General features: G+C 58.9%; 2 protein-coding genes across 5 annotated transcripts; one reads left to right on the top strand and one right to left on the bottom strand.

Moving 5' to 3' along the window:
* Positions 1-616: 616 nt before the first annotated feature.
* On the top strand, positions 617-7,955 carry HOMER3 (homer scaffold protein 3). 4 transcript variants are annotated; one of them, XM_067733319.1, is made up of 11 exons: positions 617-786; positions 1,342-1,470; positions 2,385-2,466; positions 2,554-2,710; positions 2,963-3,094; positions 4,096-4,203; positions 5,211-5,332; positions 5,848-6,004; positions 6,335-6,448; positions 6,558-6,644; positions 7,488-7,955. In XM_067733319.1, exons 3-11 carry the CDS (start codon positions 2,453-2,455, stop codon positions 7,677-7,679), a joined length of 1,083 nt encoding a protein of 360 aa, XP_067589420.1. In that variant the 5' UTR covers positions 617-786; positions 1,342-1,470; positions 2,385-2,452; the 3' UTR covers positions 7,680-7,955. The 4 variants fall into 4 exon arrangements, with proteins under 4 accessions (XP_067589420.1, XP_067589418.1, XP_067589419.1 ...); XM_067733317.1 differs by lacking the exon at positions 1,342-1,470; XM_067733318.1 differs by lacking the exon at positions 617-786 and having other exon boundaries at positions 849-1,470.
* A 588-nt stretch (positions 7,956-8,543) lies between these two features.
* On the bottom strand, positions 8,544-15,597 carry DDX49 (DEAD-box helicase 49). The gene is made up of 13 exons (XM_067733315.1): positions 15,425-15,597; positions 14,425-14,548; positions 13,723-13,808; positions 13,513-13,634; positions 12,984-13,171; positions 12,700-12,840; positions 11,883-11,958; positions 11,510-11,586; positions 11,236-11,333; positions 10,073-10,147; positions 9,338-9,426; positions 9,174-9,245; positions 8,544-9,082 (listed from the first exon to the last, which is right to left on the bottom strand). The coding sequence occupies exons 1-13, from the start codon at positions 15,537-15,539 to the stop codon at positions 8,894-8,896; spliced, it is 1,452 nt and encodes a 483-aa protein (XP_067589416.1). The 5' UTR covers positions 15,540-15,597; the 3' UTR covers positions 8,544-8,893.
* Positions 15,598-15,663: the final 66 nt, after the last annotated feature.

The raw sequence follows: 15,663 nt of genomic DNA, 5'->3' as shown, positions 1-15,663 counted from the left end.
CAACCTGGGGATCAGGGTGAGGTGGGAGAGCAGGCAGGAAGGATTCTGAGCAGGGGGCCTGGGATCAAGTCCCATTAAGTGCCTACTGTTTGCCTCTCTCTCATCTACCAGCCCCCTCTCTGCGGAGGTCTCTTTCATTTTCTGGATACAGCCATTGAGAAGCCACTGTGTGCATGCGCCTGGGCCCACCAAGGCAGCAGATGCGCCCTGCCCCTGGACTCCCATCGGGTGAAGAGGAACCTGATTCCCCATCACGGGCAAAAGCAGCAGAGGCCCCGAGGGTCAGGGCCCCCCTTGAAGAGAGGATGAGGCCACATTCTCCTCTGTCCACCCAGGTCTGTCTGTCTGTCTGTCTCCTGTGTCTCTGCCTCTCTCCTCCATCTCTCTGTCTCTAGGTCTGGGTCTCTGTCTCCGCCCTATTCCCTGTCCGCTTCCGCCCCCTTCTTAACCTCTCTTCCCCAATCCTCCCCGCTTCCTCCCTGCTCGCGCCCCTCCTTCTCCCTCTCCCCCCACCTGCCGCCAGCAGGGGGTGCTGCGGTGCGGCCTCGGCGGCCCGGGGAGGCGGGGCGGGCGGCGGCCGCGTCGGGACTCGCCGCGATGGGACCGGAGACGGCGCGGGCGGCGGCGGCGACGGCGCAGACAAAGGCGCGGGCGGTGCGGAGGGCGGCGCGGAGGGCGCGGGCCCCGGAGCCAGCGAGCGAGCGGGGCGCCCGTCTGCGGGGACTCGGCGCCGCGGGGCCGCACCCGCCTAGCGCCCGGACACTTGCGGGGTGCAGAGCCGGCAGGGTGAGCCCGGCCAGCTGAGCCAGCGCTGGGAGCGCGGGGGGCCCCGAAGTTCCAGGGCCGGGGAGAGGGCGCTGGGGGTCCCGAAGTTCCGGATACAGAGGCTGGGGGCAGCTGGGGGAGCCCCGAAGTTCCAGGGCTTGAGAGGGCGCGGGGACCCCGAAGTTCCGTTGTCGGGGTCGGGGAGGGGACAGTGCGAGCGGTTCCCGAAGTTCCGGACCCGTCATTGGAGGAGGCTGTGAAGATGTCTCCGACGTTTCGGACCTGGGGTGGAGGGGCGACGCGAGGGAACCCCGAAATTCAGGACCCGGGGATGGAAGGGTGGCAGGGGCGTCCCCGAAGTTCAGGAGTCAGGAACAGCGCGCAGGATCCCCTAAGCTCTGGACCTGCGGTTGCAGGAGGTAGATAACGTGTCCCCGAAGTTCTGGACCCGGAGTGGGGCGGGGCGTCGCAGGAATCCTGGAAGTTCCAGGGTCGGGGGCGGCACTTCCCGAAGTTGGGGCGCGCATAGGGCACCCTGGTCCTGACCCTGGGAACTCGATCCTGACTGAATATCAGATCCCCTGGACTGGGGCTCCTGGGGTGGGGCTTCGCCCCCGCACGCGATTGTGGATCCCGGACACCGGGCGGAGTCGGGCTCCCCTTTGGAGCCCCGCGGCCGGCAGCGTCCGAGGCGCATGACTCTTGGTGAGTAACTTTTCCCAAAGCCGCAAGTCGCTGCAGGAACATCCGCTGCAGGAACGTCCGGGCAGGAGGGGCCTGAGTTTCTAGGATCCCTGCGCCCCGGAACCCTGGCTCGACCCAGGACTCACCCCCAACCCCGGCCAAAGTCTCTGCCCCTCCCCCACCCAGGGGCTCCGGTTTCAGACCCTGTGACCGGGACAGAAGCTGCCCAGGACAGAGTGGGGGGGCATTCCCCCCTCTGACCACGGAGGCTACCGAGTCTAGGCCTCCCTTCCCTTAGTTTGCCTCCCCCCCTCCCCCAGGTCTCTCGTGGACCTGGATCCCGCCCAGCCCCATGGTACTGGGATTGAGTGGTGATGGGTGGGCACCATGGTAGACCTGTTGAGCCACATCTTGTCTTTTTAACTAGGCTGGAGGCTCCCTGGGGATTTGGACTTTGACTCCAAGGTGTGCCTCTGCCCTACAGTGGAAGCTGAGGGGTCTCTTTGTGGGTCCAGTGGGGGACCGGTCTCCCAGTAGGCACCTGTCAATGCCCCACTTATCGATGGAGGCCCTGCTTTGAGGAGTGATGGACCAAAGTGTCAGGAAGTACTGAACAGGAGTTGGCCACCTTGGCCTCCTCCACCCAGCCCAGAGATTGAGAAGACTTCACTGGGGGTCCAATAACCAGGAAGATGTGAGGTATATGCTGAGCTGTTAGATGCCACCTGGCTCCTATCAGAGGCCGTCTCCTGCCCAGGGTGTTGCAAGAGTTTCCTCCCAATGGAGAGAGTTGGGGTCTTTTTGCTGAGTGATTCCCTCACTTTTGGATTGAAGTTCTATGAATGGTGTACTTGGAAGTGGGTCCTGGGGCTGGATATGCTTGGCCTCCCACAGCCTGGTCTGGGGAGACACTCACAAACGTCCTGTCCCCCCAGAGGCCAAGCCAGCTGTTCCTACCATCCCCCTGGCTGTCCCTTGGAGCCCACCCAGACAAGCCTGACCAATGTCCACAGCCAGGTGAGCCCCTGCTTCTACCAAAGCTTGGCCTTGAGTCCCCTGGGGGGCCGGTGCCTGGCCCCCGCTGAACACCCTCTCCCCATGCAGGGAGCAGCCCATCTTCAGCACACGGGCGCACGTGTTCCAGATCGACCCGGCCACCAAGCGGAACTGGATCCCCGCGGGCAAACACGCACTCACTGTCTCCTACTTTTACGATGCCACCCGCAACGTCTACCGAATCATCAGCCTTGGGGGTGCCAAGGTCCTGGTGGGGCTTGGGTGGGGTGGCAGGTGCCAAGGATCCTAGGGACAAGCCTGGTTCAGTCGCTTCCTTGCTGTGTGCCTTGGGGGCCGGGGGAGTACCCTGAGTCTTTCTGGGTCTCAGTCTTCCTCCTGAAATGGCTCAGACCAAGGACTTCTGAGGTGCTAATACAAAGCTATATCCCTGGGGGTTTCACATTCATTATTACCAGTCCCATCACCCGGGAACTTTTCTCCCCTCCGCCTTCCCCAGGCCATCATCAACAGCACTGTCACCCCCAACATGACATTTACCAAAACGTCCCAGAAGTTCGGGCAGTGGGCAGACAGTCGCGCCAACACCGTCTATGGCCTTGGCTTTGCCTCTGAGCAGCATCTGACTCAGGTGGGCCTGCAGGGATACATGGTGGGAGGAATGGGGCTGGGGCTGGGTCTTCTCTTGGGTGCACTGGGGGGCCCTGGACAGATGCTGGGCCTCCATCTTCCCAGCTGCAGAATGGGCCTACAGAATTGGACAAGCCAGTAGCTCCTTCCCAATTTTCTGGTTCACATTCCAGCTCTGTCGGCCACCTGCTCTGATTTCGGACACAGCCTGCCCCTCTCTGGGTGCCTAGGATGGGCTGGGTGCTTCCCCGCACCCCTGGCATTACCTTCTTTATCGCCTTCCTCCACCCTCTGCTGTTTCTAGAGTTCAATATTGTCTTATCCATTGTTTCCCTGTATGGTTCGTGCTCTCTGAATCCTGTTGAGTTCATGATGCTTTGCTTTGCTTTTCTTCTAGAAGCATTAGTTTTCCTTTCAAATTTAGATCATTGAATTAATTTCTACCGGAGGTTTAAAGTAGGAGTGTTTTTTTCCCACATGAGTATTCAGTTGCTCTTGGGCCATTTTTTGAAAAAAACATCTACCCCCCCCAACCCCCAATGAATTGCACTGGCCCCTTTGCACAAATCAAGTGGCTGTATGTCTGTAAATATGTTTCCTTAAAAAATTACTTTCAAGCTAAGGAAATTTATTTTAAAATGAAAAAAAAAAAGTGTATCCTACCCTAGCTGGAAATGAAAGACAGATTAGCACCCACCTGAGGCTCTCCTTGCTGCAATAAGCCTGACTGAGAGGGAAAGGGGGCCCCTTTCTCAAGGTGGCTCAATGTGATATACCTCCATGAACATCCCACCACCCCCCCCATCCTGATACCCACTCTGCTCATTGGGCATCGTTTTCCAAGCCTACTTCCCACTCTTCCAGTTCATGAGAGGAGGGGATGCACTCAATTCTAAAGTTCCTTCCAAAGCGACAGAGCTGCTACTGGGTGGAGCTGATGTGGTGGGACCCTGGGGGAGGGGGCTGGGGGTTTGTTGACTGTTCCTGCCCCCCATTCCTCAGTTTGCCGAGAAGTTCCAGGAAGTGAAGGAAGCAGCGAGGCTGGCACGGGAGAAATCTCAGGATGGGGGAGAGCTCACCAGTCCAGCCCTGGGGCTCACTGCCCACCAGGTCAGCACTCCCTGTCCCATGCGTGCCAGGAGCTCAACTGATATTGGAGGGGTCTAGGTGCTGTGCCGGTTCCCAGGACCAAATGCTCGCAGATGTTGTAAAACTAGATCCATGGCAAGGACCATGGAAGAGGGCTGTGGGTGCCATGGGAGCGTGTCATAGGCTGTCCAAATGTTAGATCAAGGAAGGCCAGAAAACCAGCTCACAGGGCAGAGTTGAAATGTGGAAGTTGAAATGGCTAAGTAGAGCGGCAGAGTAAAAAACTGTCCCTGGGTGTTTCCCCCCACTAACTTATTCGTATCATTTATTTATTTAGTTTAAATATTTATTATTTATTTTACTTATGTATTTTGGCGGCACCGGGTCTTAGTTGCGGCTCGTGGGATCTTTGTGGCGGCATGCGGGCTTCTTAGTTGCGGCATGCAGACTCTTAGTTGTGGCACGCATGCAGGATCTATTCCCTGACCAGGGATCAAACCCGGGCCCCCTGCATTGGGAGCACGGAGTCCCACCCGCTGGACCACCAGGGAAGTCCCTCAGCATCATTTATTGACCGCATACTGTGTGTCAGGCCCAGGGCTGGGCACAGGGATTAAGGAGATGAAAAAGTAGGTTGGTCCAGGCAGCAGGTGGATTCATAATGAATTTAGCCTGATGGAGTGCGTTTCCTGTAGGATTTTTAAATGGATGTTGAAATTTGGCCCCAGGGAAGGTCATTGCTCTGAGGGAACAGCATGGAGGTTTCAGATTGCTCCCCGCTTTGCAGATTATGAGTATCTCCCGGGGTTTAGGCTAGACTGCATCAGGTTTGCTCCTGGGGGTTGGTGAGAGCCCAGCAGGCAAGGTGGGGGGCAGGGCCCAGAAAGGGGCCATCGGGAGCCATTGGTGGTGGGTGAGGAGGGGAAAGGAGCAGTCAGATCCCAGTGCTGGGAAAGACCTCCTGCCCTCAGTCACGACCCACGTAGCATCAGCCCTCACTGTGCCCTCACTTCTGCCCATGCTCTTAGGTGCCCCCGAGCCCCCTCGTCAGCTCCAACGGCCCCGGCGACGAGAAGCTATTCCGCAGCCAGAGCGCGGACGCTCCCGGCCCCGCTGAGCGCGAGCGGCTCAGAAAGATGCTGTCCGAGGGGTGAGGGGGGTAGGGCGGGGCACAGGGGCGTGGCAGGACGAAGGGTTGGGGAAGAGGGGAGAGGAAGTTCACAGAAACTGTAGGCACTTGTTCAAGCGGCGGGATCTGACACTGGACCCAAGGCCTGTGGTAGAAGAGGAGACACCCAGACTATGCCCCTTCCAGAGCCGACCCCGCTCCTGCCTCATCCATTACTCGGGGCTAACTCTGGCCTGTCCACATCTCCCCCGGCTAATTCTAAACCCACGGGTGCCTCCCCACCCACTTTGTTCTGTCCACATCCCCTGGGCTGATCCTGCTTGGCCTTCCGACTGTGTCTCACTGAACTGACACCAAAGCGCCTGCTTTGACCCCACCCCCGACAAGACTCCGCCTCCCCGGGACGTCCCCACCCCCTAGTCCCGAGGTACCTTGGCCCCAACCATAACCCCGCCCCCAGCCCAGCACCTCCCTCACCCTGCCTCAGGCCCAGTGAGGCCCCGCCCTGCCCTCTGCCGACTCCAGCGTCCCCGCAGCTCGGTGGGCGAGGTGCAGTGGGAGGCCGAGTTCTTCGCGCTTCAGGACAGTAACAACAAGTTGGCGGGCGCCCTGCGAGAGGCCAACGCCGCCGCCGCCCAGTGGAGGCAGCAGCTGGAGGCCCAGCGCGCAGAGGCCGAGAGGCTGCGACAGCGGGTGAGGAAGCCCCTCCCTCCCAGAGACCCCAAGTGGCCCGGACCACTGTGAAGCCCCGGCCTCCTATATGTCCTGGGTTCCCTGGCTGGCTGTGTGATCTTGGCAAATCACTTCCCTGAGCCTTAGTTTCTTGTTCTGTAGTATGGGTCTGAAATAATGTCAGCCTCAGAGGGTTGTCAGACCCTAAAGACCTACCTGCCAGAGGCGGGGTGGTGGCCCCAACCAGAAGGGGTTAGTGCCCAGTCATGGGCTTGGCTGGTCAGGCATATTCCCCAGGGATCAGGAGAGTGCAGGCTGGGGCATCAGGGGCTGACCTTCCTGTCTGCACAGGTGGCTGAGCTGGAGGCCCAGGCTGCCACCGCCGAGCCACCCGCGGTCAGTGAGAAGGAGGGACCGGGCCAGTCGCTGGAGCAGCTGGAGGCACTAGTGCAAACTAAGGACCAGGTGTGTGAGCGTGTCTGTATGCGTTTGTGTTTCCTTGGGCCCTGGCTTCCCTGATCTCCCATGGGGGAGCCAGGACTCTCAGAATGGATTCTGGGAACTTCTCCATTAGGAGATCCAGACCCTGAAGAGCCAGACTGGTGCTCCCCGTGAGGCCCCAGACAGCACCGAGCGTGAGGAGACACAGCAGAAGGTGCAGGTGTGTGCGGTTGCTGTGAGGCGGGGTGGGGTGACCACCCAAGGCAGCCAGCCTCTGATGTAGGACAGACCTGGCATCTTCCCTACCTAGTGGGTTCTGGGCAGCTATGTGCCTCCCTGAGTTTCAGTTTCTTCACCTATAAATGGAGTAGGAAGACATCTAAGGTTGTGAAGGATTTGGATGACCAGGTGCATGGAAGGACGGAATCAGTGGGTGGTTTATAAAACATGGTTATTAGTACAATGTTTCATCTCCTTCCATTCATTCAACAAGCAGTTTTTGAGTCTCTGTTGAATCTTCATTCTTGACCCCATCAAATCCTCACACATTCCCAGCCTGAGGTCAGGAGCTTGCATTTGTACCCAGGTGTGCTGGCCTGGCCCTCACTGTAGACTTTATCTGAGAAACCTTCAAGCATGTCCTGTGAGTCCAGCAGGAGGGAGAAGTTAAAGGAGCTGGTGCCCCCAAAGAGAGAGGTTGGGGGAATGCTCCCTGTTGTTTCCTGGGCAGAGTGCACAGCATGTGAAAAGGCCCTGAGGTGGGGAGAAAGTATGTTCAAGGAACCACAAGGAAGCCAGCAAGCCTGGGTTGGAATGAGCGAGGAGGGGTATGGATTTCATTCCCAGCATGATGGGTGACGAGGGTCTTGAGCAGAAGAGGAATGTGGTCATTTCAGTGATGTTCCAATCAGGGGACCAGGGAGTGTCTTGGGTAGAGGTGGCAGGGAGGAGGCCAGGAGACAGAGAGGGCTTGGCCCAGAGTGGAGGCTGTGGGGATAGCATTCAGATGCTGGACCCTTGAGACTTGCTGGGGCCCCCAACCCTGCTTGCCCTCTCCCTGCAGGAACTGGAGACCCGAAACGCGGAGCTGGAGCACCAGCTGCGGGCAACGGAGCGCAGCCTGGAGGAGGCACGGGTAGAGCGGGAGCGGGCACGGGCCGAGGTGGGCCGGGCCGCGCAGCTGCTGGACGTCAGGCTGTTTGAGCTGAGCGAGCTGCGGGAGGGCCTGGCCCGCCTGGCCGAGGGCACGCCCTGAGTCCGGCCTCTGGGTCTACGTGGGAGCAGGGGCCTGCGGGAGCTAGTTTTACATGAACGATTCCCGCCTGGGGCACGGGCCAGGCCGCAGGCGGCACAGTGGGCCATTCCCCCGGCAGGGACTGGGGCCCGACTCAGCCTGGGGAGGGCCTGTCCACAGTACTCCAGCCGGCCCTGGCTGTTCACAGCTCACGGGCTGTTTTTGAGCTCTTCATCGTGTAGAATTTCTAGACTCCCCAGGGCATGTGCTGGTGCCCAAATTACATTTCTAAGCGTGGCTGTGTGTGTGGTGTGTGAGTAGCTAGGTACCTGGTCGCCGTCACTGGACCCGCTGCCCTCGGTCTGTATAGGGTTTGGTAAGCCACTCAGAGATGAGAGGGAGGCTCAGAAAGCCCCAGGGGCATGCCCAGGCCGCATGGCTCTGCTGCCCCATCTTCCTGGGCTCTGCCCATGTTGTCTGGACCAGTTTGGACTAAGGTGGACCCTGGTTAAGGACTCCTCCCACCACTTCACTCTGGCCACAAACCCCAAATACAAGCAGGTGGGCAGGAGGGGACGGTCCTAGCCCATGGCTTTGTTCACTGGGCATGGGAGGGATCTCACCAAAACATCTGCATTTGCAGAGAAGAGCAGTTGCTATGCCCATTTTCCAGGTGAAGAAACCAAGGCCCATATAAGGGGCTTCACCAACCCGAGGTCACTCGGCTGGAATGGTCAGCACTGCCGTTCAAAGCTTTGGGCCTGGCCCCACAGGAAAGGAGACCCGGGGGATGGGGGGGTGGTAAGTGGTGTTCTGGGAGACTTGAGAAGTATAGGCAGTCATACCCTCCTCCCTCTGCCCCTGCTCCCCGAGAGTCAGACGGGGGAACTCAAAAGACTCATTTATTGAGCATCTCCTGCAACGACACACCTTCGCTCTGGGGCCCCACGGCACCCCCAGGGTGACCCTGGGCTGGGGTCACTGCACGTGGACTTGGGCCCAACCTCATAGCCTTCTTTCCTCCTCTGCAGCCTGCCTCTTGGCCAAGGTTCTGAGGAGGGGCCACCAGGGGCTGCAGGGTGGGGTGGAGGGCTGCGCACTGAACGTGGGTGTCCGTGGGCTCCACTGAGGGGGACTGGGCAGACTAGGAGGAGAGATTATCCTGAGGGGAGGACCCTCCAACCTTCAGCTGGATGAAGGCGTCCCAGGCTGGGCAGACGGGGGCCGTGTGGAACTCAGGCCGGGCCCTGAGCGGGTGCTGGGGACAAGCAGGCCTCAGGCTGGGCCCTGGATGGACACCCCCTGCGGCCAGCCCCGCTGGCTTTCTGCCGCTGCAGTGCCTGCTCCACTTTCTCCTTGAAGCGCCGGTTCTTCTGCTTGATTTTGGCCAGCTCGGCCTTGCGCTTGGCCTCCAGGTCGGGATCCTGGCATGGGGAGGACCGGAAGGTGGCTAAGCTGATCGTCCGCGGGGAAGCTTGTGCCCCACGCCTACTCCACCACCGGCTCAGCCCTCACCTTCCCCTCCAGGATCATCTGCTTCCGCTTATTAATCTCTTTCTTTTCATCAAAGTTGGCTGCCTCCAGTTTCTGGGGGGCGGGAGGGAGAGGCCGTCTTGGGGGTCACCATCTTCCAGGAAGCACCCTGGGCCCCAAGGACCAGCCCCTTCCCCGACACTCACAATCTCACACTCCCTCCGCACCACGTTGACCTGTGTGAGGATCTGTAGCACCTCAGGTTCCTCCACCGAGAACTCCTCCAGCTTCTTCTCTGTGGGGACAGCAGGGTCACAGGGGGGCAGGCACGACATGGAGAGGGATTTCAACTATGTAGTGAGTTCCCTGTGTAGCAGGGCATGCAAGGCCATCCAGGGCCGTAGCAGATAAGGATCAGGTGGGCAAGATCTAAGATTTCAGACCCAAGGAGGGTATAGATTGCTCTTTTTTTGTTGTTAGCAATACTATGAATTTGACTAGGGATTTTTTTTTTTTTTCCTGGAAACAGTGTCCTTTAAAGTCAAGACATTTCTGAATCTTAGGACAGTCTGTGCAGTGACTGGAGGTGCCCCAGAGGTTCTCAGTCTTGGCTACACATTAAACCACCCAAGGGGGTTTTTCAAACATGCCCAGGCCCGAGCCCTGGGGCTTCTGACTCATCCACAGGGACCACCCACACACTCTGGTCTGAGAAACCAAAGTCCCTTCCCACCAGATGTGGCTTTCAGCTGCTGAAGGCCATTGCAGAGCTTGTTTCAACAACTGGGCAAAAGAAACTTCTTTGAGGGTTGCATAAAAAGGAAAGCGCAGTTTAAGCCTGCTTACGTGAGCAGGCTAGCGGGTGTCTGATAGGGCTGAGTGGCATCTCACCCAGAAGCACCCGCCTCCCCTCCCCGCTCCTCCTCTGCCCCTCCACTCACTGATCTGCTCCTCGATGGCGTGTACCAGGTGGATGTCATACTGCGTCACCAGCGTGATGGCCTGTCCCTGCCGCCCTGTGGGGACACACCCAGGCTGTGTGCTGGAGGCCAAGACAAAGGGCCAACAGAAGCAGGTCCTGACCAGCAGGCGGCTCAGGGCTCCTCTCAATCAAGGGGAACAGTACAGGAGCTCGGTGGGTGAGTGAGTGACTGGAAATGAATGACGCTCAGGGCGTCAGGGCTCAACCCCCTGCCTGACCTCTGCGTAGTAGGCAGGTCTGTCCCAGGGGAGCTGCAGGACTCCAGGGAGAGGCAGCTCTCCTGCCAGCTTGGCCTTATACAGGTGATGTGGCTGATTTCCCATTTTGGTGTGGCCGCCAGGGAGCCCAGGCCAAGTTCTGTCAGCAATAATCCCAGACAGGCTTCAGCTCAGATCTCTGCACACCACTTTCTCCATTCCCCGTTCCTGTGACAGTGACTAGTGCTGGAACAGCACTGGCAGCTGGCCAGGCCCATGGCCCTCGGAGCACCCCAAACAGGTGTCACCTTCTTATTACCCATTGTTGGATGAGGCAGTGGGGGCCCAGAGAGCTGATGTGACCTTCCTGAGGCCACAGGGGAGGAGAGAAGGGCCAGGCCCAGTCTGGCCCCAGAAACCGTCTCTCTGCCCACTCCAGGTGTGAGAAAATCTCCTGGACTCCGCGCCCCTCCTGGGTGGGGCTGGGGAGCAGACACAAGGATGCCTCCTTGGCTCCTAGCCAGAGTCACAGCGAGGGGTTGAACTTGGACGGCAAATCCCACAGGGCAGCGTCATACCCACCAGGACTCGTACACCTATTTGCTGCTGGGCATGGATTGGCAGCCCTGACGGGTAAAGGGGCCTGGGGTGAGGCAACAGGGAGTGGTGGGGATGGGGCCAGTGTGTACCGTGTCCCCAGGGGACAGCACGTGTCACTGTTAGTGCTGCTGGGGGTGAGAAGACAGAGCATCCCCACCTACGGTTTTGAAAGGCCGATTCCCCCAACTTGCAAGTGCTTCCTCTAGTGTCTTTCACCTGTGGCCTGTAGCCCTCCTGTGTCCCACCAGCTTGTGACTCTGGCTCCTCGTGGTGTGGGCAGGCAGAAGGGGCGGGTGCCAAAGGCTGCCCCACCCTGTGTGCTCACCTGCACGGGCTGTCCGGCCGACTCGGTGGATGTAGATCTTCGGGAGCCCGGGGGTGTTGTGGTTGATGACCACCTGTACCGTGGGAATGTCCAGGCCCCTGGAGAGAGAGGTCGGTCAGCACCTCTGTCCATGTGGGGAAACTGAGGTTGGGACTCACCCAAGGTCGTTCAGCAGTGAAGCTGAGGCTGCCTGACCCATGCCTGAAGCCAGTCCCTCCCTCTGGCCCTTTTGTGGGGGGCGTCATGGGGAAGGGAGTACCCTGGAGCTGCTCACCGGGAGGCCACATCTGTCGCGATCAGGATCCGGTAGATGCTGGACTTGAACTTGGACAGGGCGGCAAAGCGTTCTTTCTGTGCCGGATTGGGGAGAGAATTGGGGGTGGGGGGCGGGGTGTGAGGTAGCATCTCAACAAACGTTTGAGCGCTTACTGTGTGAGGCCTGGGGACAGGGCAGAGGCCAGGACAGTCTCCGCCCTCAGGTGGCTCACAGTCCAGTGAGGGAGATGACCTTGAGGAGGCCAGACTGGGGCAGACAGGTGGCAGGAAGAGTGTTCCAGGCAGAGGAAAGGGCCTGGGCAAAAGCTGGGAGAAGTCCCCAGGGCAAGGCTGGCGGGTGAGGGGATCTGTGGGGCCGCCCAACGCCTCACCTGTTTCATCATGGAATGCAAAGCCACGGTGGGGAAGTTGAATTTGCGCAGCATCATACACAGAATCTGACAGGTCCTGGCAGGAAGGATGTGCTGTCAGCCCATCTAGCGCTAGGGTCCTGGAAAGGTGCTCCTGGCCCTCCCACCCCCCGAGTCCCCAAGTAGGTGGCCCTGCACAGCTGGGGAAGGAGAAGCCAGGCTGCAGTGTCCTGCCCACTGACCCCTCCCCTGGCCTAAGCCAACAAGAGTGGGCCCTACATCCAGACTTTTCTCTTCTGGTGGCCAAGAAATTCTTGGGGGCAGCAGTCAGGAGGTCTCCTCCACGTGCTGTGGACTGCCCTTCTACGCTGGCTCAGGCTAGGCTACTCTACAGCTCCTTGACGCTCTCCCTGAACGCCTCAAAGGATTTTGAAATCCCTGGGTCTGCGGAGAGGACAGCCCCAGGTGTTGGTGCTGATGTGCTGGGCCTCATTGACATCCTGAGACCACAGCGAATAGGCTGCTCCAGGGCCTTCTCAGCTGCTGCAGGGGTCTCCTGGAGAGAGCCTGAGGCCCTCAGCCCTTCCGGTTAAAGGCAGGTCTGAGGAACCCCAAATCCTGGCTCTGCCTTCAGGAGAGGTGACCTTGGCAAACTGCTTGACCTCTCTGAGCCCCCTTGAGTGCATCCTCTGAAACTGCTGGTCTGAGCAGAGGCCCCGGAGTGCCGAGACCATCTGTATGCCTCATACCTCCAACCTTGGGCCACCTCTCAGGCCTCCGTGAAGGGCTATGGGAGGGGCGCCCGGGGGATGGGAGAGGCAGGCCTGCCCACACTCACTTGCATGTGTTGGTGAAGATGATGATGGACCAGTCCTCGTGCTCGTCCTGGAAGTTCTGGATCAGGTGGACCAGGTAGGCATCCTTGACCTTCTCAGGCACTAGCAGGTAGCGCTGGTCCAGCTGTTCTACTGTGCGCACACTGGGGACAGGCGGGCCTGTTTCCCCTTCTGTTGAATGAGGCCAATAGCCCACCCTGCCCATGGGTAGTAACCTCTGTTGGGTGTGACCCCCACTTGGACTCCCGCCTGCCCTGCTCCCCCAGGAGCGTGGTTATGGACTCACGGGGCCTGAGCCTCCCAGAAGAAGGGCTGGTTGGTGGCCAGGCCCTGCAGCTCTCTCAGCGTGTCGGTCAGCGTGGCACTGAAGAGCAGCGTCTGCCTGCGGGCCGGCACAGCCGCCAGGATGGTCTCCAGGTCCACGGTGAAGTCAGTGCAGCCCTGCTCCAACAGCCGGTCCGCCTCATCCATCACCTGTAGTGCCGGCAGCAGGGGGTAGGGATCTGGGGTGAGGGTGCTGGCCGAGCCCTGACTACATGCCTGGGCTCGACCCACCTTCCCCATGTGCCTCCTTCCTGGTCTAAGATGTGGGCCCTAGAGCACTCTCCCTCTAGGTCTTGGAGGCCTTCTCCCTCACCCATCTCAGCTCCAATGTCACCTCCTCAGAGAGGCCCAGCCCCCAACTATCTTTACTAATACAGGCCCCCTTTTGTTGGTTCCTGAGCTGTTCTTATCACCATTCCCAGCGTGGTACTGGATGGCCTGTGGGACACACATTTCCCACATGGATGTATCAGGGCCCCAGGCTGACTTACCAGGAAGCGAATCTTCTTTATGCTGAAGGTATTGGAGCTGCGGAGGTGGTCAGCCAGGCGCCCTGGTGTGGCGATGACCACATGTGGTTTCCGGGAGAGCTCCAAGGCCTGAGCCACCATGTCTGTGGGTGGAGGGCGAGAGGTGGGGCTGGGTGGATGGTCTGAGGCTGCAGAGGGTCCATGCCCAGAGCCTCCCTGGGCCCCCCATACCCATGCCGCCGACAATGATGCAGTCTTTCAAGCCCAGAGGCTTCCCCAGGACCCGGAACTGCTCTGCGATCTGGTAGGCCAGCTCCCTGTGGGCATGAAGGGGCCAGCCTGGGTCAGATAGCGGTTTTGTGCTTGCCTCTCATTCCCATCTCCACCCTACGGCCTCCTGCCTGGACCTCTCCTGTTCACACACCCTCCGAGGCTCCCAGTCCCCTTTGGACAAAGGTTCTGATACTGAGTGTTGGAGGCCCCTTGTGGTCCCTACCCTCACTAGGCTGGATCCCCAAACAGCCCATGGCTTGTCCCCTGCCAGTCCTACCCACACTGGCCTTTCTTCTTCCCACGTCCTCAGCAATGGCCTCAACACCACAGTCATCAAAGCCTGAGACCCAAGTGTCAGTCCCCCCTCCCCCAGGGCTGGTCAGTGTCCAAGTCCTCTCCTCTCTGCCCCCAGCCCCAGCTCCGCCCAGGCCTTTTCTCTGCCTGTGTCCCTACTTCCCGGCCTTCTTGCTTGCCCCTGAGTCAAGCCCTGTGCTCAGAACTTTTCACACACTGTCTTGTTAATTCTTCAGCACCTCTAAGAGGTGGGCATAATTTCTGTCCCCATCTTGCACAAATGGAAAGTGCGCTCAGAGAGGTAAAGGCGCTTGCCCGAGAGAACACAGCTGGTTAACTCACCCACGAGGCCTTTGGGGCGCTCACCTGGTGGGTGTCAGGACGAGGCAGAAGATGCCATAGGGATCCTCAGACAGCTTCTGCAAGATGGGCAGGACAAACGCTGCCGTCTTGCCACTGCCTGTCTTGGCACAGCCCAGGCAGTCCCGACCTGGGCAGAGGGCAAAGCAGTGTCACAGGTGTAGACAGGTGTTGTATCGGGCACAGTTTACAGCAGCTAACATTTAATGAGCAATTACTGTATGCTCAGTACTGGCCTGTGCCCTTCCCGTTCCAGGCATTCTGACAACATTCCATTTAGAGCAACTGACACATTTTAGAAGGGCGAAGCCATTATAATCCCCATTTAACATAAGGGGAAACAAAGTCTCAAAGATTTTCCCAGGATACACAGACAGTGAGTATCAGGCTGGACTGGAACCCACATCCATCTGCCCTGAGATACCTGCTACTAACCACGACCTCGTTTTGACTCCTTCCGGGGTATCAGGGCTTGGGAAACCCAGAATGTCCTCCCCCCAATCTGCATCCTATGCTCCCTACTGACTCCTTCATCCTTGTTTATTTAATGCCTCAATTTGTCACATCCTAGGCTTCCTGAAGGCGTCCCTTTAATGGCAAAACTGGGTTGGACCAGAGGAGTGGGGAGAAGAGCAGTCTAGGGACCAGAGCCGTGGATTTACCAGTAATCTTGACAACCTCAGTTTCCATTTGTAAAATGGAGATAGTAATCCAAGCTTTACCGAATTTTCCCAGTACTATCTATTAGTTTTTCATCAAACCCTCCCAGTGCTCTGAGGCTATAAAAGTTTCAGAGATTACATCACTTGAGTGCGGACACACAGCGAGTCAGCCGTACACCCTAAACGCCGACACTGCCTAGTCTGCCTCCGGAACCCAGGATCGCCCGTAAGGGCCAAGACTGCCCTTCGCCTCACGGGGCCGGCGTGGGCAAAAGCTGCGAAAAGGCAAAGTGAGGTGACAGGAGCGGGGACGCCTCCTGGAGAAGAGGCCTAGCCATACTCACCTTCCAGGATGGCGGGAATGCAGCCAAGCTGCACGGGCGTGGGCTGCTTCAAACCCAGCTGCCGACATTGTTCCACGAGCCAGGATGACAGCCCAAGCTCCGCAAAGCCAGCCATCCTCGCCGCCAGCCCAGTGTAAGCACCGGTGTGAGCCGTGCTTCCGGTGCGTGTTGATTACGTCAGGAAAGCTTTCCAGTTTATTGGATCTGCCTCCTGCCTGGTCCCACCCTTTGCAGCTCAC

Source organism: Pseudorca crassidens, chromosome 3 (genome assembly GCF_039906515.1).
Source record: "Pseudorca crassidens isolate mPseCra1 chromosome 3, mPseCra1.hap1, whole genome shotgun sequence".
NCBI lineage: Eukaryota > Metazoa > Chordata > Mammalia > Artiodactyla > Delphinidae > Pseudorca > Pseudorca crassidens.
The sequence above is the reverse complement of the archived record's forward strand: the minus strand, read 5'-3'. Positions and strand labels throughout refer to the sequence as shown.

Coding starts and splice junctions, on each gene's coding strand:
- HOMER3 (XM_067733317.1), top strand. Junction 4,204..5,210: donor TGGGGCTCACTGCCCACCAG/GTCAGCACTCCC, acceptor CCATGCTCTTAG/GTGCCCCCGAGCCCCCTCGT. Junction 6,645..7,487: donor AGACACAGCAGAAGGTGCAG/GTGTGTGCGGTT, acceptor CTCTCCCTGCAG/GAACTGGAGACCCGAAACGC.
- DDX49 (XM_067733315.1), bottom strand. CDS start 15,539: ATGGCTGGCTTTGCGGAGCTTGGGCTGTCATCCTGGCTCGTGGAACAA. Junction 13,809..14,424: donor CTCGTCCTGACACCCACCAG/GTGAGCGCCCCA, acceptor TCATGCCCACAG/GGAGCTGGCCTACCAGATCG. Junction 9,246..9,337: donor TGCGGAGGGAGTGTGAGATT/GTGAGTGTCGGG, acceptor CCCGCCCCCCAG/AAACTGGAGGCAGCCAACTT.